The 21975-nt window shown below is 47.4% G+C and overlaps 1 protein-coding gene across 1 annotated transcript in view; it reads left to right on the top strand.

The window, feature by feature from the left end:
* Positions 1-1385: 1385 nt before the first annotated feature.
* Positions 1386-21975, top strand: part of LOC133354748 (endophilin-B2-like) — a 33414-nt gene continuing 12824 nt past the window's right edge. Inside the window, 4 exon segments of the mRNA XM_061571829.1 lie at positions 1386-1615; positions 15800-15941; positions 19719-19847; positions 21390-21523. Coding sequence (XP_061427813.1) covers positions 1553-1615; positions 15800-15941; positions 19719-19847; positions 21390-21523 — 468 coding nt within the window. The 5' untranslated portion in view covers positions 1386-1552.

Raw genomic sequence — 21975 nt, 5'->3', positions numbered from 1 at the left:
GCGAAGATGCTCCATTAGGGTGGAGAAGGGAGGGCATGAACGTGGCCGAGAAGACCCGAAGGTTCGTGTGGAGCGATAGACCAGGTAGCTTACACACAGCGTTACACGGCCGATGAAAAGATAATGCCGCTCGACTGATTCGCATTGAGACCTCTGCTGTCTTCACACCCACTCGTTCACAGCTCAACACATCGCTTCTTTTGTCACTTGAAAATTGCCTTTCTCACGCACGAGTGATTCAGTACCTGGAAAAAAACACGTGGAGGTCACCGGACTGGCAAGTTGCCGCATGGGTCGTTGATCGACCACTCCAATGCCAATCTCGTCAATGGGAGCCGTTGTTGCCATTCGGGACTCGAGACTTCTTGGTGTCTTCTACGTGAAATGTTAACTATCTTGCCGAATATACCGGAGGTCGTGGGTTCGATCCCGACCCTGACGATGCCTGTATATTTGGAGTTTGCGGTTTTCCATTAGACGTGCGTATTTTGGCTGCTATATATTTGCACATGTCGTAAGCCACTTCGTGGAGCTATTATCATGTGTGGCCAGGTCACTCACTTCTAAAAAAGAGCTACATCGCTCACTGAGCCCTACCTGGTAAAATAAAATAAAATGTTAGTTTCTGATATAATCCCTATGACTCCCATCTGTCAAAATAGCGTTGAACTGAACATATTCTTGGTGGGCGGTGATTAATCGTGGGTCCACTGAGTTTAGGTTTTGCTTTCGTATGCAGTACGTGTACTGTTATATAAATCTACTGAGAAAAAGGTTTTTCTGAATTTCATAGGTACTGCATGGTGGCCCATTAACCCATGACAATGCCTGATTGGATCATTTGGCGGATGCTCAAAAGTTCTGGGGTGTTGCACACAACCAGTTCTTTACAACCTGTACCTTTCCACATTTGCAGACCCGCCCATACTGGACATCTGTGAAAAAATAACTTCATAGCTCGTGGGATTCCTCCAATATAAATTAAGATTCCGATTCTTACTTTATTGATCAGCTGGTGCAGTTGATCAGATTGACCTGATACAAATAATAACCGACCACGTTTTTTTTGTGGCCGATTACTCTGACCAGCCCCACTCGCATCAATCCTCACGAAGGTGGGAAACCCCCCACAAGACCACGCCCATAATGCGGATGACGTCACGACGACGTTCCATTCGAAAGTTCCGTCGCAAGAACCTGGCGCCGTGTTTGCAGCGCACGTGAGGTGACGTCACGCAGCCGTGTTTCCCGTAAACCAAAAAGTGACGTCAAAGGGGCGTGGTTTTTAGTAAACAAACGGTGACGTCACGGGTGTGTCGCCGGCAAAACACTGAATGGCGTCATCCTGCCTCACGTCAGCCGTTTAATGCGAAAGTGACGTCAGAGGCGGCGGCGGCTTTGTGTCGTTTCCTCTGCGGGAGGCTATGACGTCACGCGAGGGCGTTCTTTGCTCGGGGACGCACGTCCGGTGAGCGGTCTCCTCCTCGGCGCCCCCCACTCGCTGCTCGCGGGGACACAGAGAGAGACAGAGACACAGAGAGACGTGGGAGCCATGGACTTCAACGTGAGGAAGCTCGCGTCTGACGCGGGGACTTTCTTCAGCCGCGCCGTGCAGGTGACGAGACCCCCCCCACACCCACCCCCTGCCTCGCCTCCCGCCGCTCCGGTGAATCGCTGCTCCCCCAAACCCCGACCACCAACGCCGGGCCGCGCTCCTCCTCGGCCGGGTCTCGGTGCCGGGGACCCGGCGGGATTCTAGCCGAGAGGCGGGAGTCGGCCGCGGCCTACGGCCTAGTCGCATTGTCGTCGGTGACAATACAGCAGCGTAGAACTACTTGGAACAGACGCGTCACCGCGCACACACACACGAAGGAGACATCACAGCGATGATGAAACACTTCTCCTTTGCTCCTGACGCGGTTATTATCTTGCTTGACCACCTGAGATTTAAATTGTAGCTGTTGCTCCACATCTACCGTACGCAGTAAGATCAGCCATGGTGATCCAACTTCTTTGCGAAGTCCTCTCGTAAGCGGTCGCCATGGATCTCGACCCTGCGATGTTGATGATCCGGCAGCTTGCACGCTCGCTGATCTCTTGGCTCCGTCACTGTGGCCTCTGTCCTCCCCTCTTGGACGCGTCTCGTCCCTGCCACTCTCCCTGCCCCCACTGCCGCTAGTTCCTCACCATCGGACAATCTCCCGTTCCTGCGACGCGTCTTGCCGAAGCCCACTCACTCACTGATCTTTACGGTGGCAGGCGTACATTTAAAACGTACATTTAACCGGTTTAAACTGTCTCGAATCGCATGTCTTCCTCTTTCTGGCTATCGTTGTAATTCCACATCACAATATCAGTGTCGTGGTTTAGGGAAGCCCCACCGAGACACGTTGTTGTTCTTGCCTGCGTGACGTTGTATGGACAGCTACATCAACACGAGCTGTGTGGGTGGAGTGGTGGGCGCAGTTCAAAATCTGTCACGGACGAGGGGGTTCATCTGACCATACTTCACCATATGGGTCAGTGCAGGCAGGTGAAGGCTGGCTCAGGTATCAACTCCGTCGGCTGGTTTCAGTAAACTTTATTTAACGCCTGTGTGTGTGGGGGGGGGAGGAAACTAAGGCGGGACCGGTGGTTGACGCAAAGGAGTTAACATCAGAATTCTAGAGGATTCAATAATTTCGCTACGCAGTCGTCTTTTCGCCACCTGGCAGCACATCCTACGCCGTGTAGAATTCACAGGAATTCTCCCGTCGAAGTATCCACTCCAGCCAGCTCCTGCCCTTTGTTTTGTGTTGTTGATGTGTTTGTTTTGCTGCAGTGTTTAGTGTTGAGTCTATATGGCGGCATAGGGCTTCCGTATGGAAGTACATGTTCACGGATCATTAACTGCCATGGCAATGTGGAATTACCATCTCTAAGCTCAGGGATGTAAATCTGATTAAGCCCTTTTGTTTGTCATCGTTAACTGTTTTACTTTCTCTCGCATTGAGCACCGTTTAGCCACGCCCGTCTTTGTCACACTGACACTTGACAAACACTTCAGTGCCCGAGTACAATTCTGCTGCATCACTGCACTGAAAGAATAGCCGGCTAATTAAACGTCATTACGGATTTTTTTTTCTCTGACTTTTGCTCAATATAACCACTCGGGCGAAAGTCGAGAGATGTTTGCCTTTTTCGTGACTCTAAAAAAACCCATTTGTTGTTCACAATGTCTCCGTTGTTCATTGACTCCGTGGGGCAGCATAACGAATTGATTTATATTTTATATAACGAATACACTTTACATGTTAATGCACTCCTGTATGAGGTCCTCCCGGCATCGTGCGGGTCGTGGAGGTGACTTCACCATGCTTCACCATGCTGGCCCGTGCGGGTTGGAGAAGGAAGGTTGCATAGACATGATAGCACAGTACAGTCCAACAATATTTGTTTTTCTTCACTGCCCTCCGCTGCCCACAATGTAGCTCCACAGCAGCCTATAACAACCTATTTTTGTGTGGCGGGCACCCTATTGAGCACTATACAGGCTCTCAACCAAGCTTGATCGAGACGTGGTGAGATTAGGCACGTTGCGTGGCATTTGGTCAGAAGCTGCACTCAAGTCTTTACGCTGAACAAGATTGAAAGCCTCTCCACGTCGACTAAAGTATGTGCAAACGTTGGAGGTTACAGTTTACTCGGCGTGCAAGGATTCATCGATAATTACTATGTGCCTACGGTTTGTGATGCATGTGTCCAAACCATGCGTGTGAGAATTCATTTTATTTCAATGTTGCAGTTGTCAGATTTCACCCATAGTTTAGAATAATTTCCCCCCACCCTAAATATTCAAAGCTCTCAGCTGGTTAGATACAGGTTCAATACCTTCCTCTGGTGCTTCTCTTATTCAGATCCACCAACTGTGAAAACGAGGAAAAAGCAAGCATACGTTGCTTGTTGGCCTGTTTTTTTTTTTCCGCAATATTTGTTTAAGATTTAACTTGGTGGTTCAAGAGGATATTGTCATATTAGAGAACTGAATCTGATCAAGTACCCATTATTAAATTGGCTTCTCGAGTATTGCGAGTTAAAGGGGCTCAGATCAGTAAAAAATTACTTGCCCAAAATAATCCATCATTCTAAATTATATTTTTCACTTTATTTTTTAAGTATTCCACCTCAGGAGGTATTTTTTTTCTCATTTGGTTGACATTTTATTATCACACTTTTCAGAGCAAGGCCAATAGGCTACTGACTTGGCTTCAGAAGTTTTACAATCTTGTCTTCTGGCTTCATCCTCTGGCACAAAGTGGTGCACTGAGCAGAGATACTTTAACATTTGCGTAGTGGTTTCAACTGAGTCGCAGACGTACTCTTTGGAGGCAACACATGTGTTAATACAACACACGGGGTAACTGCCCCTTAACACTATAACAACCTATGGTGGTGGACCACCAGGCTAACTGCACTAATTTCACGGTACCTCGCTGCAACGGACCGGACCCCAACTTGGGTCCAGCTCCACGTGTTGGAGACTCTGTAGGACGTGGAACGTAAAACATAGATTTCTTAAAGCTGAACAATAGCAGCTGGTCCCGCTCGGGGACCCGGCTTATATCCTCTGGCGGGGCTGGCTCCGCCCTTAGCCACGACCACCTTCTAGAATCCTCTTGCAGGTTCTCGACCCTGACACGTGACCACCCCTAGCCCCCACCTGGGGCCCCTGTGTAGACTGTACCAGTCACGTGTCCTTTTGGGTCAACCAAAGTGCCATGGCCCTTGGTATAACCCCATTCCCATGGCCGGCACTCTCATCCTGTAGGGGTCGGCACTGCACGCAGAGCGTGGTGCCACTCAGCACTGTCAGACAGCGCTCACCGAGCCCCTCTAGTGCCGGTACTGCACCCACATATTCGTGGTGCCTGCGATGGCAATACATCGCACGCCGTGCCTCTCTAGAGCCGGCATTACACAGTGACATCCGCGATGTCACTACATCTGCATTCCCTTTACTCGGCACAACTCGAATACAATGGGGGGGGGGGGAACAGTGGTTTTATAATAATCATATACTTACAGTAAAGCGACACAACTCCACAGCTACATGATCTCCGGTTTAAACCGGTGATATGAGCCCACGGTGTTGCACTAATTCAGTATTCACAACATGTTATGGACAGCAAGTGTTCTCATGCGGTGGCCCCATCTGCCTTGCTGCCTATCTAATTTTGCACGGTCGTTAAAACTATGGCAGGCTTTCCTGGGGGCTCCATGCACTCGGATCGCGCCCACGCCCTCCTAAGTGCTCACGAGTAAAGAGTTGTTTTCTCTATTACAAACATCGCAGTTCCAATATACGTACGTGTCAAAGTGGACATCACCATTGTATTATAAACCTCACTTCTCTGTGTAAATGCGAGAATACGTTGGAACTGATATCTTTTGCGAGGCAGGCTTGGCCAACTCTGATCATGGACATCCATTTAATCCCATTGCAATTTTCCGCTGGGCATTTCACACACCTGTCATTTCATACATGACGTCAACGCGCTGTGCGAATATTGTCACGGGGTCTTTGAACATCTGTCCACTTTTCAGTATGCACAAGCTTTGGTAATTCATCACAGAAATCACAAGCAAGGCATGGGTGCCCGACATTTAACTGCAGGCAAACTGGGTGACTGGCAAGTGCTTTGATAATGTTTTCCTCACTGCCTTTGTCTCGCCAGCACTGAGACACCCAGTTTTCCTGCCAGACGCTGTGTATTTGGCACATGCCTGTGATCCATCGCTTTGAAAGAATGGGTTGGTAGATCGCATATATCTGTGATTCTCTCAAACCCGCTGGACTGTGTGGTTACCAGGAAATGGCAGTACAGCAAGTGGGTTCCCCTTACACCTTCATACGTGTTGGTGTTTCCCAGGTACCCTCGGTATCCTCACATATACATGAAGCTCATTCATAGAATTGGCCAAACATCGTGAATCAGGACCCTTTTAGGAATAGTCTTGATATTCAGCGAGACTTTGCTGTATAACTAAATGGCATTATTATTGTTAGCTTATATCGTCCACCACATAATCCAGCAACCGTGTGCCCAATGTGAAAAGATGCACTTATGGTGAGCACTTGAGTGCAAATTTGTCACGTGTGTATGTTATTGGAAACCCGCATGAATAATGGTGTTCTGTTGGGAATTCAAACACTTGCGTAATTGGTGAACGTGTAATGCTGCTGTCAGTGCTTAAAATACGTCACCCAGAGGCCACATGATATATTCGAAAGAAGAGAAGTGTGTTGGCCTAGTTCTCGGTCTCACCCATGCCTTCAGTTGGCAATTTGAGTGTTTTTGTTGGTGGTCTTTTGTTTGTTTGACTACAGCTCCAGAAGCTCTTACACCCACAGGAAATGGCCCTGTGTGTCAGCTGTAGTACAAATTACCCAGGAAATCCTGGCTAAGTCTTGATATTCTTTCAGGAGGCTTGCTTGGCTTTGGGATTTTTCTTTCCCAACAGCATGTTTATCCATCGTGTGGAGCAGCGGTGCCATTGGCTCTCGCACTGCTCTGTGAACCCAGCTACTTGAGTTGTATTCCCAGCCGTGGTTTAATATCAAAGGTTCGTGATATGTGACCTGGGCCTTCCCCTTCATCATCCGACACTGTCCTGTCTGTTGAAGTTCTTTCAAACAGCAACCACTGCTGTAACAGTCTGCAGAGGCCTTCATACAGACGTGAATTTATATCGGGCTTTGTTTCTATACCTACAGACGATTACCTTCAAAATGTAACCCCCATACGTATTAATAGTAATAATTTCAACTTTTACCATGCAGACGCACAGTATTCGCTCACCCACAGACAATCGATCAGGCAGCCACGCGGACAGCCAGTTCCAACAATTGGCCAAGGTCTGCGGTCCTATATATATTAAGGTTATTACTGGTAGGAACAACAGGTTCCACACTGCCCACCAGGGATTATTTGTCTGTCTATCGTGCACGAATGCGCTGTCCAACCAAGTTCCTACCTGCCCACTCCGAAGGAACGTGTTATGCACCACCGCTGCCCGGCTTGATTGTGTATTTTTGCCTGCTATGAATTTCCACGTGATTAGCGACATCCTTGAGCTATCACTTGTGGTCAGGTCGCTTCTGAAGAAGAGCTCGAAATAGCTCAGTGGGCCTTACCTGGTAAAATAAAAACCGTTTGTAGTTTGATGGTTAAATGGGTTAAGTTGCCTAATTGACTAATTTGAATAAAAACAATATCATCCTATTTTTTATCCTGTCTGGCTAGGTGATGCAAATGATTAATTATTGTTTTATACCAGGCATCGTTAGTGTTTTCTGGTAATCATTGAAGGATCATGTAGGGACCATGATCTACGATATTATTTTTTACAAAATGCAAAGCGTCCTATTTAACCTTTAGGGTTTTAGGGCACGTCCTATGAAGCAAACACCTTTCAGTACTAGTATGGCACATGGTGGAGTAGTGTGGTCACACCAGGCACTCATTTTAGTCTAATTCAACTTAGGGAAGTTCAGGCCTAGTATAGATTCCCAGGAATTTAACAAATTTTTCCAGAATACTAGCAGATGCAGATAACCACCACAACATCACTCCACCAGATATATGCTCACACATTCACATGCGCTGACACGTGCACCTTTCAACGTGAGCCTCCTTAAATTGGGTACGACGCGTGCGCAGCTGCTTCCATCGTCCGTGCACCGAGGCAGCCTCACCAGATGCTCGTTTATTTTGGTTGAGGCAATGCGGAGCAGATGTGCATCGGGTACAGACAACACACTACTACACCTTCATGCATGGCAGAGAATAAAACCCACGTGACTGCATGTGAGGATCATATATCCATGTGTGGTCAAGGCTTCATGGTTAAAAACAAAAATTCTCCATGTAGCCCAAAGAGACTACTGATACAAGTGATGCTAGCAAGCACTCCGAAGGTCGGCATAGCACACGAGGGGATGGTATGACCAGCACCACGCCAGGCCGCTTTTGTCTCCCAGGTGCTGATATTTGCACACCAGGTTCTCATGTAAGGCTGAGTTGACCTCGGTCAGGCCCAGGTCCAGTTCAGATATTCATCACTGGTATTGGTCACGATTGTGAATTGAACTCTGATCGCCAGGTTCGTCATGTAATGCGCCAACTACGACTCCAGCGCTACCCACAGTACTTCATGTGCACACACACACAGTTATACATGCGTGTCGTCTTGCTACACAGGTGTTGCAGTCTTGACGTGCAGATGTGCTGACTTACTCATGGAAAAGCAAATGTACACGTGGGGCCTGACAAAACTGACGTTAAAAAGAAAACCGCGTTTGGTAAAGTGTGCCTCGAGTCCAAGGCTTTGGAACGCCCCTCCCAAGGTACCTCGTGCCTCTAGGTCTTGTGGTCATCCTTGACCTGAAATAAGATTACAGCAGAGATCGGTGCTCAATCAGTGCCACCAATGAGCCCCTATACTCACTAGCACGCATTCAGTAAACATTGAATAAGTACTCATATTTCCAGCATTCCTAAAATAAGATTTGTGTCACTGCTTGTGTATATATATATATATACCCACGTATGAAAGCATCAGCGGTGGAGTGGTGGCGCAGTGCTTATATTCGTGCATCATGTTATGAACCCGCTCATGTGAGCTTTAAGTCTTAGCCACAGCTATAACACGAGTGGTGAGTGAAGTCTGAATTGGTCCTGGATTGCCCATACTTTCACCACTGCACTGACCAGCGTGGATAAACAACAGCCATGGCCGACATGGCATAGTAAGGACCTTCATTTAGTCGTGGACTGACAAAGGGCTGTATATATGTATGTGTTTGTCTGCAAAATTTCTCACCCACTGTACACCGAATCAATAATCTAGTATTTGTGTGTGTGTGTAAATCACTTGTCAGAGCTGTTGCCAAGAAATAGCACTGGAGATGTTTCAGCCCCCTCCCCGTCGGCCTGTAGTCTTGACCCCCAGCACAAACCCAAACGCCTGACACGAACAAGCGGCTTCAGTCACGAGAACTTGCTTTTAAGATCGGGCGACGATAATTGGGTGGGAGCTCTGGTGTTTGTTTGTTTCGACATTTAAAGTACTCGGCACACAACGGCCCCGATGTAATTTAATTCGTAAACGTAACTTAATTTCATCCCTCTAATTGGTTGAAACGTGCATTAGGAAAGCAAATGGAAGTAAAGCTGGTGATATGTTGGAGTTGAATTGAAAGCCACCTTCTGCTTTCAAATGCCATGCATTTTTTTGCTTGGGGTATTTTTTAAAGACTCCTTTTCTCGTCAATGCATGACGTCACTGTAAAGTGACTTTAGTACAGTGCGGTCAAAACGGCTTCCTCGTGGCTAGTAAAACAATTCTACCCATTCGTATACATTTGTACCGCCTTTATACTATTGATAGCTTGATTCAGTCACACAGCTCATTTTGAAGGGAGGCTGTGTTACGCCCAGTTTACAAACTGCTGCCAAAAATTTCAGCGATGACACACGCACACGCTCGCAAGGTTTCCATTTGTTGGTCTTGGTAACTCGGTTTATTCCAACCAGAATATATCCCTACAAGTTACTTGGCTTTACCGTTTCACAACATGGAATGGTTTCTCTCGATCGGATGCCTCGAGCGTTGTGTGCTGTGTGATGTAAGTGTTGCTTTCACAGCTGCGTCATTATAGCTGTAATTGGATGGAATCCATTGAAAATGAAAGCTTGTGCACAGTTTCATTTTATACGTTGCCTTTCACGAACAATGTTATGATCAAAATTTGTTTTATTTTGTATTGGATCGTGTAAGTATACAGTGCTTTTTTTTTTACAAGAACCCTCCATAAAGAAGTGTACCTTGCCTTTCAACATTCCTCCAGTTTTACTGAAAAACCAAATCAAGTGGCACATTCGACCATGTAACAACTTGATTTGATTGGCTCTGTCGAGTCAAGGGTTATAGTAAAACATTAGCATTATACTTACACAGTCTAACCACAAGTAATCTAATTACGAATTATTCACGGTTTACACGGACGTATATATATTTGTTTTATCTGCATTAACAACTTAATTCGTATAAAAAAAGTTAATGGAGAGCTGGTAAAATTGACCTACTCTCGAAAATCAAATCGCATTTCTTGCGCGTTGGCAGACGCCACGCTCTTCCCAGAGGGTGTGTGTGCTCATCTGCTAATGGCCCAGCTGCGACGCTGTGTGATCCGCCGTCAAAACCGTGAGCCCTGAATGATCTGAGCCGGTAGGGACCTCCACCCAGCACATTGTGCCTGGGGGTAGCTTCGCAGCCTCAGCGCTCGCTCAGAACCGAGTTCGTGCGCGGTTCTATTCTGGCCTCAAACCATAAGACGATGGTGTGGTGGCATCGCCGGAACTTTTCCACGATTGGTTCTATCGATCTTGAGATTGTAAAGTCAATAATAGTTCGTGCTTAATATTAATTCATCGATTCATTGAGTAGCATTGTCCCTTTGCTCATGGTACATGACCACATTTTTACGTAAGGAATCGGTTATGTTTAGTTCTTAAAATTATGTAAAATTTTACCTTGAGGCTAATGGACTGAGCAAGACACAACAAAAGCAGATGAAAAATTCTCAAGATGAAATTGTTACTCCGAATCGTGAAAATTCAGCACATAAAGGAGGGCACGATTGTTTTACATGCTTAATTTATCTAAGAGGTAGAACGATTCACTCCCCAAGTAATTGGACACATTTTCATGATTATTATAGTCAATTGATATAAGTATATTTTACTTTCGGAATGTCGCAGCCACTAGTGGCTTCACGGTTGACATGAACCCAATATATATTGAACATACAATTTTAAATACGTCACTTCATGTGTCATGAGCTTAGAGAAGGATACCCCGCCACCATTCAGTTATAATGTGTCACTGATGTGAGCCATGGCCTTTAATCCCACTCAGACCGATGTGTTCATAGCGCAGCGCGATAACGACTGTGCCACCACTTCCCCCACAAGTAACCTCTGAGTATTATTAAACAAGAGCGATTGCGTGGACAGACGACATTTGCCTGTGAGTATACTGTGTAAGCATGAGGTTGAAATAATTGAATATATTTAGGTATTTACAAAATATATTTTTCATTGAGTTTGGCATTCTGTGGGCCAGTGTGTCAAACATTGGATGGGTTTCTCTTGACAAGCAGTCCATTGACATCAACTTCAAATACCACATCACAAACATTGCATTATGCAGGCATTACCCCTTGCCCTGAACCATCGCCTCCTGCCTTGAGTCACGATGCTCCTGGGTGGTGTTCATGGCAACAGAGAGCGCTGTCGACGGACAGATGCTGTCTCGCTTTGAGAACGCATCATTCAGTGGCCTTCCTACAGTAAGGATCCTCCATTAGGCAGTGCCACAAATTAAACAACCCCACAGTTAACATTTCGGAATCGCCATAATGTGGCATATGCGGTGTCGTTTTGACTTATTTCGGCCCTTTGAGACATGAGTGGAGGACGCCTTAAAAATAAATGTAAATTATTATTATTATTTTAGTGCTGCTCGTGGGGTTGTTTTTTCTTACCATACTTTACACTGCTCAAGATTGGTTCAGATATCACTTGCCATTAATGTTAGCCGTGGCCTGGAATCAATCTCAGGCCACTGTGCTACCCACTGCACCACTGCATCTCACCCCAGCAAAAAACACATGGCTCATTTATGGTATAAGTCAGTGGTTTGGCACTACATGAACATTAATTTTCCATCACCATCCCAGCATTGATGAAACAGTCAGTCCATCTGAGTGTCTGATATCGTGGTATTGTATGAGCTTTTCTCTCTAATCAAGAAAGGTGGACACGTTATTTATATCTGAATTATACTGTACTCATTCATTTACATTATGCAAATATAAAGCCATGTCATGATTCAACTAATGATTACCCATATGTTTAATGTGTCTTAAATGTTCCTCGGAAATCGTGGAACTGACCAATATTGGAGATGTATGTATGTATGTTGAACTTCTTTTGCACCATCCGTAGCCACCCGTGCTAATCGGAGGTGCGGTGCAAGATGAGGCAGTCACACATGAAGAGACCCAGTGCCAGGAATGATCTTATATTGTGTCAGAGGCACTGATATCCTGGTTTTGAAGCCAGGCAGCCACATCTGATTAAAACGAGTTCTAAAGTGCATTGAGCTGATGGTCTGAGTCTGATCACCAAATGTACATGTACAACCCATACGTTGGGGACGAAATTTTTATTTTGATCGATCAAAAAGCAGTGCATCCCTTCATGTTAGAGCGGATAACTTAGTACTCGCTCTGAGAACCCTTCAAGTGACATCTGATCCACACACTTTAGGGGGCAGCACTTTCCTACCTGCTCTGCCATCAAGAGTAATGTTCAACGCATAGCAGGCAAAGCTGTAGTCACAGAGGCTGGAATTAGCCTAACTTAAGTGCAGAACTAAATTAAACGTGAGGTGTTTTGTATGCAGCCATTGGTGTGACTGAACTGAGACTCCCAGCTCTTTACACTTGAGGACCCGGGTTAATCGCAGATTGGAGTCTGGATTTGAACTGAGGATCTCGGCCGTGCCAGCTCGGCGCTCTGAGCTGAGAGCCGCTTGAGCACTCCAAACTGTGGTGATTCTTAAACCCGTCAGTCACCGTGTTTCCTGCTGGCTTGGCCCCGGGTTTTTGCAGACCGCCGTTTGCAATCGAAACGGAGGCTGCTGCTGCTCCCCGGTGGACGTGTAAGCAGCGCGTTGTGTAAACAGCGCAGCCCCGCTCACTGAGATAGGGTGGCTGTCGTTCTGCGGCACATTTTATGAAACTCTTACCGCTGAACAAAGGCTCCGTCAACAGGAAGCTGGGTCCCCATTTTCGTCGTCTGGTTTTGTACTGTAGTGCCGTTTTAGCGTCGTTGATGCTTTTTTTATTTTCACCCAAAACCAGGCGTGTATCGTCGGCGAGGGTTGGCACTTAATGAAATATATATCCCAGCCGCCTGGCGTCATGTGCCGCATGAGTCACCGCAAGCGAAGATCCGCTTCGAGCGAGGTATTGGACGCCCGTTTCAAGCCTCGGCGCCCTGTCCCAGTTGAAATCAGAATCTTTATTTAGACTGGACGAGGAATCCGATGAAATATTAAGATATTTTTGACAGATGTCCAGGAGGGGCGGGTTCAGAACGTTACAACAGCAAACGATACAAACACACGCTAGGAGTGCAAAGTATAACAAAGGTAAACAAATTACTTAAATATAAACTATTTTTTTTATTATCAGGTAAAGCCCACTGAGCGACATGGCCACAAATAAGTGGCTTATCACCTGGAAATATATAGCAGCAAAATAATCAGCGCAGAAGCTTAAGATAACCATTTCGTGTCTGAACGACAGTCACTATCTTGCAATTATGCATGTATGCCATGCAGATGATGGAGCGGTGGTACGGTGGTTATCACACTTTGCAACCAACCATGGCTAACATCAGTGGCAAGTGATATCAGAACTGTTCCTGCCCTCATTTCTCTTTCACCAACCTGCACTGACTGGTGAAGTGCAGTAAAATAAATCCCGCATGACTGATGATGCAAGGCCTTCATCCAATGGTGGATTGGGAATGTCTGGAATCTCTTATTTTACAACACTGCAGCCACGTTCGCAGATATGTTCAAGTACTTTGGATGTTTATTTGCAAACGTAATGCGTATGGAATTATACTGTACTCACTTGAGTGTATTGTCAAGTACTGTACTGTGTGCAAATGTTAGGCCGATAATGATTCCCCCCCATTCTATTCAGCGAGTTGTCCTGGCCTTATTTTATTCAAATAACTTTTTTTATCGTGAATATAGGAGCGTCTATTGGCAGCTGCAAAAAACACACAGACCTATTGACTATAGGGTATGCAAATAATTGTAAATGTACAGCTACTTTGTGAATTCATTGCTGGATGAAGTTGTCGGTAACGGGGTTTTTGACCATACCTTGCCATGCTGGTCAGTGTAAGTTGGTGAAGGTTGGACCCAGGACAGGTTCAGATATCGCTCTTCACTGGTGTTAGCCATGGTTTGCAATTGAACTCAGGAAACTGGTACGTAGCAGTTTGCGAACCACTGCACCACCGCTCCACCCACAATGGGTATACAAAGCTGTTGATTTTGAAACGGATGATTTGCATGTATATCGTTCATATACATATTAGCAAGTGTGTAAACGTTTTCTGTGCACAATAACAATAATAGAGTGCTCAGTGACTGGTAATATTAATACTGCTTCAGTCAGCATTAACCTCATCCTCATGGATCAGTCGGTTGTGGTTTAAGCCCATCTACTCTGATATATTCTGAATCCAAGTCTCCCTTGGCTGCCATCTCTCTATTGATCGTAATGGTGCCTTGTTGGCTGGATAGTTTGTGAAATCTATTGGCATGCCCAAGAAAGAATTGCACATTTACTTGTTTAGTGGTGGCTGGAAATCTGTATTTCTTTACGAACTGGGTGGTAATTGTGCACCATGCACATTCATTTGGGAGGTGTGCTGTTCGTGTGGTGGTCTTTCCCCCCCCCCTATACCTGAGTAACTTACGCCAGCCACACAAACTTGCTTGTCCCCTTCCCTCTGCCAACTCTGACCATCTCCGCACCCCTCACCCGCTCCTCGCCAACGTCGGTGACTGCTCCATCAGTCGCTACCCCCCCCTCGCTCTCTGGAATTCACTCCCCTCTCATCTTCGGCTTTCCTCACTAGCCCTCTTCAAATTTCTACTACAGACGTTTATCTTTGGCTGACCGTGCTTTCCACCGTCCCTAGTTTTAGTTTCGTTTTCTTTCCGTTCCTTTCCCCCACTCGGTATCCAATTCGTACACTTCCCGTTGTGCAGCACTTGGAGAAGTTTGGTATTTGTGATTCGGCGCCTTCTCGGTGAGCGTTGTTGTTGCTGTGGCAGGGTGGCCCAACGTCAGCGTGCCGAGCTGGCGCTGCTGACGAACCTTGCTTCGAATGTACGCAGCTGCCTAGAATTGGGGCGCCATGGTGGTGAGGTGTTAACTAGCTCACCCGGTATACAGGAGTTCGTGTGTTCGATCCCGACCCTGACGCATGCATTTTTGGAGTTTGCATGCTCTCCCCGTGATCATGTGGATTTTTCCGGTTTTTCCCTCCACATTTATAAACATGAGTTGAGAGTATTTGGCTGCTTTAAATTTCTACGTAATAAGCCACTTCGTTGAGCTGTCATTTGTGGCCAGGTCGCTTCTGAAAAAGAGCTGTATAGCTCAGTGGGCCTTACCTGGTAAAATACAAATAGTTTAGCTCCTGATAATTACACTGGGTCCTCAAGTGTAGTGAGTTAATGATTTCAGCCCAGTCACCAAAGACTGCACAACACTTATTGTTAAATATGGTTCTGTACTTAATTTGTAAAAATTCCAGCTCTTAATTATTAAAATATCAGTTTGACTGCCATGCGATGAACCGTACTCTCATGCCGAACGTGCGCGAATGTGCTGTGCTCATCAACTGTGTCTCCCAGAGGTTCTTTGAGGGAATCTCGGAAGTAGCTCTGTGATGTCTGCTTCCGTATTCTGATGTCTAACGCAAAGGGTCGCTCGCACTGTTCTGCTAAGAGATCCAAATGGATACTTTGTCTCATGACATGACGCCGGCAGCGCAATCAGGTTAAAATGCAGCAAATGACAAATAATACAAATTCAAATGTCCTGTCCACATCTGTGCTAATTGCTTTATCCTTTTACCTCCGCCCCTTGCGCTTCCAGTTCACGGAAGAGAAGCTGGGCCAGGCGGAACGCACAGAGCTCGATGCCCACTTTGAGAATCTGCTGGGCCGTGCGGAGATGACCCGGCACTGGACGGACAAGATAATGCGCCAGGCGGAGACCCTGCTGCAGCCCAACCCCAGTGAGTAGGGGCCGTGCGCGTCTCTCGCCCTCTCATGAGGTGGACTAAGCAGAGATCGGTCTCAAGCACAGTGTTTAGCTTGGTCAACGTAGTCGACCCTCTATTTAAGACTGGAACAGGAGGATTTCTCCACAAGTCTGGGTGTCACCCGATGAAGCTAGTTGTAATTGCTGACAAGATGTTATACTGGAATTGTAAATGTTGTGGGTTTACTCTCCATCACACCGGTGTGCTGCTGTACCACTAACGAATTGGCATGTTTTGTTTGCGTGACAAACCTTACTGATTGGCTGTTGGGTGGTGGCAGGTTTAACGACATATTTATATTTACACAATCTAACCCATAAAACCTCTTATGAATTATATTGGTTGCGTAAGCCTACTTGTTAAACTTTGTTCACTCCCGTGTGTGCGTGTGTATATGTATGTTGAACTTTTTTCGCGGTGTACGTAGCCAACCGTGCTAATCGGAGGTGCGGGGGGAGGACAACAAACTAAATGCAAAAAGCGGTTATTTAAGAGATGAGTTGTTGTTGTGTATATTGTCTCGACCAGTGGTTCCCAACCTTTCTTTTGTGAAAATAATTGTGGTTACAAGAAATTTGCGGACCATTTCGCAAAGTTTTTCCAACCATTAGTCAAAACGGCATTGTTTTTTAAAGTTGTGTGTTGGTCTGAAAACGCTTTGTTACTCATCTCAAAAGCCCCCTTTGTTCTGGCACCTCAACACATAGGGCGTGGGAGGTGCAGGATAAATAATAAATGATGACGATGAAGATGATGACCCATGTCCTCGTCACCGACGCGTTCTAGAGAGGTCAAGGGGTCATCGCGGATGATGCCGTTAACCCTTTCCTTGCAAGTTGCAGGGTGGCGTCCCGTTCTAGCGAGGTCAAGGGATCATCGCGGATGATGCCGTTAACCCTTTCCCTGCAAGTTGCAGGGTGGTGTCCCGTTCTAGCGAGGTCAAGGGGTCATCGCGGATGATGCCGTTAACCCTTTCCCTGCAAGGTGCAGGGTGGCGTCCCGTTCTAGCGAGGTCAAGGGGTCATCGCGGATTATGCTGGTAACCCTTTCCCTGCAAGTTGCAGGATGGCGACCCGTTTACCGCTGAATCTCGGAATGCGCAAGCAGCTTGGCGTTAATTGTAGAGAGGCGTAGTAGCGCCGTTGTTTTTGAAGACAATGTGCTCACCGCAGAGAACCGTAGCTACACGACCGCACACTCTATTATAGCTGGGGCCAGACTGTGGGAGCTGCGGTACTCTGACAACCTTCTTAGCTTATTTCAGTTTTTCTTCCGGTTCCATTCCATTGACGTACACGTATGTCACGACGTACACGTATGTCATCGGAATAGAATCGGAAGAAAAACTGATGACGTACATGCACATCATGGGAAAGGGTTAATATGGTGGAGATTTATCGAGCATCTGAGAATGCCTTTCGCCATCAACTTCTTTGTGCCTGCACAGCTGCGTTGCGGAGTCCACACCCCGTCTCGTTACGCCTTTGCCTTGATCGCTGACCTTGGTGCCATTTTATTGCCTCTCTCTCACTTTTTTATCGATTGCATATTTATTTTAAATCTCCATAGTTTTACAGGGTGATCCACGCCTCGTTTTCCCACAAGCTTGTGGGACCAAGTAAAGAAACTGCGGGAAATTCTACATTTATCGCAACGGCATGGAGTCACTATAATACGGTATTAGGAAGCCACTGGAGCTATGCACGTTTAAATCTAGATGGAAAACTCATTACTTTAAATCTGCTTTTTGTGTTTAGTTTGTTGTTCTTCCCCCTCACCTCCGACTCGCACGGTTGGCTACGTACGGTGCAGTGTGCTGACCATCTTCTCGTGCGGGGATGTGAAGTTGTGACCACATTTCTTACGGCCCAACACCTCTGTACACCCAGCATGTGGTGGAGTATTGTGTAGGTACTGCCACAGTTTCCAACACATTTGATCAGGGTGGAAGAGAGACCAAATCCTCTCCCTAGTGGAGGCCTCTCCGCCAGCAGTGGTGCGTTTGAGTAAATGCAGGGCTTTGCCGAATGTAGCTGAAAGCTCATGTTGGACAGAGGGCACACGGCCGAAATGTACCGAAATGTACGTACAAGATAAGAGCTCTTTTGTTTTTTGGGGGTCCAACCTCCTTTATAGGAATAAGTGTCAGTGTGTCAAGACATTTATTTGCTTAATTGATTTCGACTCTGTCATGCGTGTGACTGTACGGTGCCATTTTGGTCGAGGCCTGAAGGGTTCTACTCAGGAGGGATCTTTGTGCTGATACGTTCACGATGGCTGAGCATGTGACCGAGCCGTTTTGACGAGGCAATTTTAACCCCACTTAAAATTTCCCATTTTAAGCAGCGCATATCGCATGCATTAAAACCCGGTTGTAATTGTCTTGTACGAAGGAAGGTGTGGTCACACTGTCCCTGTGTCGACACAGCATGGGGGGGTCCCTCATCCAGCAGCGGATTGATAAACGGACGTAAATTATTGTCATCATTGGGTGGGCGTACGTAAGAATCTGATTAATTGCATACCGAGTTGCCGTTCCTTTAATGTCCACACACGCATGATACCCCCACATGCATAATACAGTACACACACTTGAATAATACATCCGCACAGTATGTACGCACACACATAAAACCACTGCAAGAACAAAAGGCATTGTCAGTGGACTGCCGTGAGAGAAACCCGATCGGCTCTTGACCTTCTGACCCAGATACTGTGATAACTGATTAAGAGAAGACAACTTCTCAGGTGTGATTTGCTCTCTGGTTAGGTCTTGAGCCTCTGAGAAGGAAATTGTCTTCTTATTTGTGACGACCACACTCCAGACATTACAAGCACCACTGATCAGATGTTGACAATGTTTTTCTTTCTTCCAGGAACTAATCTGTCTGCAGTTCGTATTGCAGGGCGAACAGTAACACGGACGTGAGGAGGTTATGGGTTGAGAGGGTCTGATTGTGTTGGGCACCACGGTGGCTAGGAGATGTTAACTACCTCGCCTGGTATACAGGAAGTCGTGGGTTCGATCCCGACCCTGATGCTTGTATGTTTGGAGTTTGCATGTTCTCCCCACGGCCGCATGGATCTTTCTCCGGATCCTCCGGTTTTCCCCCTCTGCGTTGAGAATCAACATGTGTTTTGCGTATTTGGCAGCTATAAATTTCCACTTGATAAGCCACTTCGTTGAGCTATCATTTGTGCTCAGGTCGCTTCTGAAAAAGAGCTACACAGCTCAGTGAGCCTTACCTGGTAAAATTAAAAAAGTTTAGTTTATTGCGATGGCTGCTCACGTCCCCTCCCTCTCCCCCCCACCTCCCCCTCCCCCCCACCTCCCCCTCCCCCCCACCTCCCTCTCCCCCCCACCTCCCTCTCCCCCCCACCTCCCTCTCCCCCCCACCTCCCTCTCCCCCCCACCTCCCTCTCCCCCCCACCTCCCTCTCCCCCCCACCTCCCTCTCCCCCCCACCTCCCTCTCCCCCCCACCTCCCTCTCCCCCCCACCTCCCTCTCCCCCCCACCTCCCTCTCCCCCCCACCTCCCTCTCCCCCCCACCTCCCTCTCCCCCCCACCTCCCTCTCCCCCCCACCTCCCTCTCCCCCCCACCTCCCTCTCCCCCCCACCTCCCTCTCCCCCCCACCTCCCTCTCCCCCCCACCTCCCTCTCCCCCCCACCTCCCTCTCCCCCCCACCTCCCTCTCCCCCCCACCTCCCTCTCCCCCCCACCTCCCTCTCCCCCCCACCTCCCTCTCCCAGATGCGAGAATAGAAGACTACTTCTTTGAGAAGCTGGAAGGGAAGGCTCCCCTTCGGGCCACCAACTCGGAGTATCTCGGCCAGTACATGATTGAGGCCGGGCAAGAGTTTGGACCGGGCACTGCCTATGGTAGGGTTCGTGTGTACAGCCCAGGATAGCACAACATCGTACGCTACTCAGGGATGTGTTCTTGGTCGCTGCACGGCTCTGGGCGTGGCCTCTAACGTGGCTCAGCTCAGCCTTGAGCTGCTCGGTGGCTTTCATAGACGCGTGAGAGAGGCTCAGCCATGTTCAGAGCTGGCTCAAGCTTGGCAGGGCTTTGAGCTGACTCACTTGAGCCAGAGCCAAGCCTCGGCCGAGCTGTGACTAAAGATATGGGCCTTCGTGTTATTGCACAATACTGCATTGCTTGACACTGAATCATACTTTACTGCACTGAAATTGACTACTACATTCGTATAATATATGCATATGCTGTACATGTACACGCATCTCCATGCTCCTTACACTTCTCCTTTGTAAATGTATTGAACGCAAATACCATGCTGGTGGCAATGATGAAGATTGTAATCTGTATACTGGAATGTATGCCATATTTAATCTCTCTATCCCTTCTAGAACATAATTATCATTTACATCAATCAATCAGTCACTTACATTCAACTACATATTGTATAAATTGCTATTTTCCAGCTACCTAGAATATATTTTATGCAATATATTTTTCTTTATAGAGCAACATCAGTATTGACAAATGTGTCAAGTTTTGTTGTTGTTTGTGCTTGTGCAGCACTGCCAACACAGTCTCAACATTTATATTATTTTATTCTTTGGTTGTGTACTCTCATTTAATAACATTCATTCAGTATGTGCCTTGGTTAAATATGTGCAGTTGTTGCTTAGTTGATACGTATTGCATCCCCATGCTCGCTTAGCGGTCGTGCGCGTGCACACACACACACACACACGTGCGTAAACAAGCGTGCTGGGTGTGCACACAGTCATGCTGTAGTAACATACAAAGACTAAGATCCCCCATATAGCCTTGGCAGACTGTTAGGGCATTTGCTGTTAGCGAGCACCTATTAAGGCCGTCGCAACACACAAGGGGGGGTGAGTGGCCAGCACTATGCCTGGCCGCCTTTGTCTCCCCAGTGCCAATATTTACACTGCACCAGGTACTCGTTTGAGGTTGAGTCGATCTAGGGGAGGCCTAGGACCGGTTCAGATAATTGTTACCGGTGTTGGCCAGGATCGGAAACCGAATCCGGATTGCCGGGTTCGTAGTGCAATCGCGCTAACCGCTAACCACTCCCCACAAAGATGAAGATCCCCTGTATAGCCTTAACATACTGTAAGGGCAAGTGCTGCTAGCGAGCACCTATGAAGGCCGGAACGGTACACGAGGGGGTGGGTGGCCAGCACCACGCCCAACCGCCTTTGTTCCCCAGTGGTGATGTCTACACACCATACCAGGTATTCATTTCAGGCTGAGTCGACCTAGGGGAGGCCCAGGACCGGTTCAGATAATCGTCACTGGTGTTGGCCATGAGCGGGAATCGAACCCGGGTCGCTAGGTTCGTAGCGCAGCGTGCTAACCGCTACACTACCGCCTCCCCACATGCACACACACAAATACGGTGGGCGTGTGCGCATGTGTGCCGGTGCCAGGCTGCGCCCTCATCAAGTGCGGCACCACACAGAAGGAGCTGGGCATCTCGGAGAAGGATTTTATCCAGACGACGGCCAATGGCTTCCTCACGCCCCTGCGCAACTTCTTGGACGGCGACTTCAGGACGATCGCTGTGAGGCTCCACACTCCCCCGGGACGCTCCGACCCGACAGCTTCGCTCGCTCATTCACTCGCTCCCTCACTCGCCTGCTCGCTCCCCCAACCAACCTTCCCTGTGGCCACACCTTTGACAGTCAAAACATTGAGCCGGGCGCGGTGCACAAAAATAGACGGTTTTGTTTTTCTGCAACGGGCCAGTTCCGCAAATGATGTGACCTTACCGTGAAAATTGCACAATCCCAACAATCCACACGGAGTGTTATTTTGAAGGTATTCCTATTTTTAGAAATGTACAGCTCTTTAGTCCACTGATTGCCGTGTCACTCGTGGGGGTTTGTTGACCATACTTCACTGCACTGCTCAGGAGCTCAGGATCGGTTTCTGTTATCACTCGCAATTAATTTTAGCCGTGCCTTGAAATCGCACTAAGGTCACTACGCTAACCACTACACCACCGCTTCCCAC

This window comes from Lethenteron reissneri, chromosome 48, assembly GCF_015708825.2.
Source record: "Lethenteron reissneri isolate LAM-NWPU_2019-01 chromosome 48, ASM1570882v1, whole genome shotgun sequence".
Classification (NCBI taxonomy): Eukaryota; Metazoa; Chordata; class Hyperoartia; order Petromyzontiformes; family Petromyzontidae; genus Lethenteron; species Lethenteron reissneri.
The sequence above is the reverse complement of the archived record's forward strand: the minus strand, read 5'-3'. Positions and strand labels throughout refer to the sequence as shown.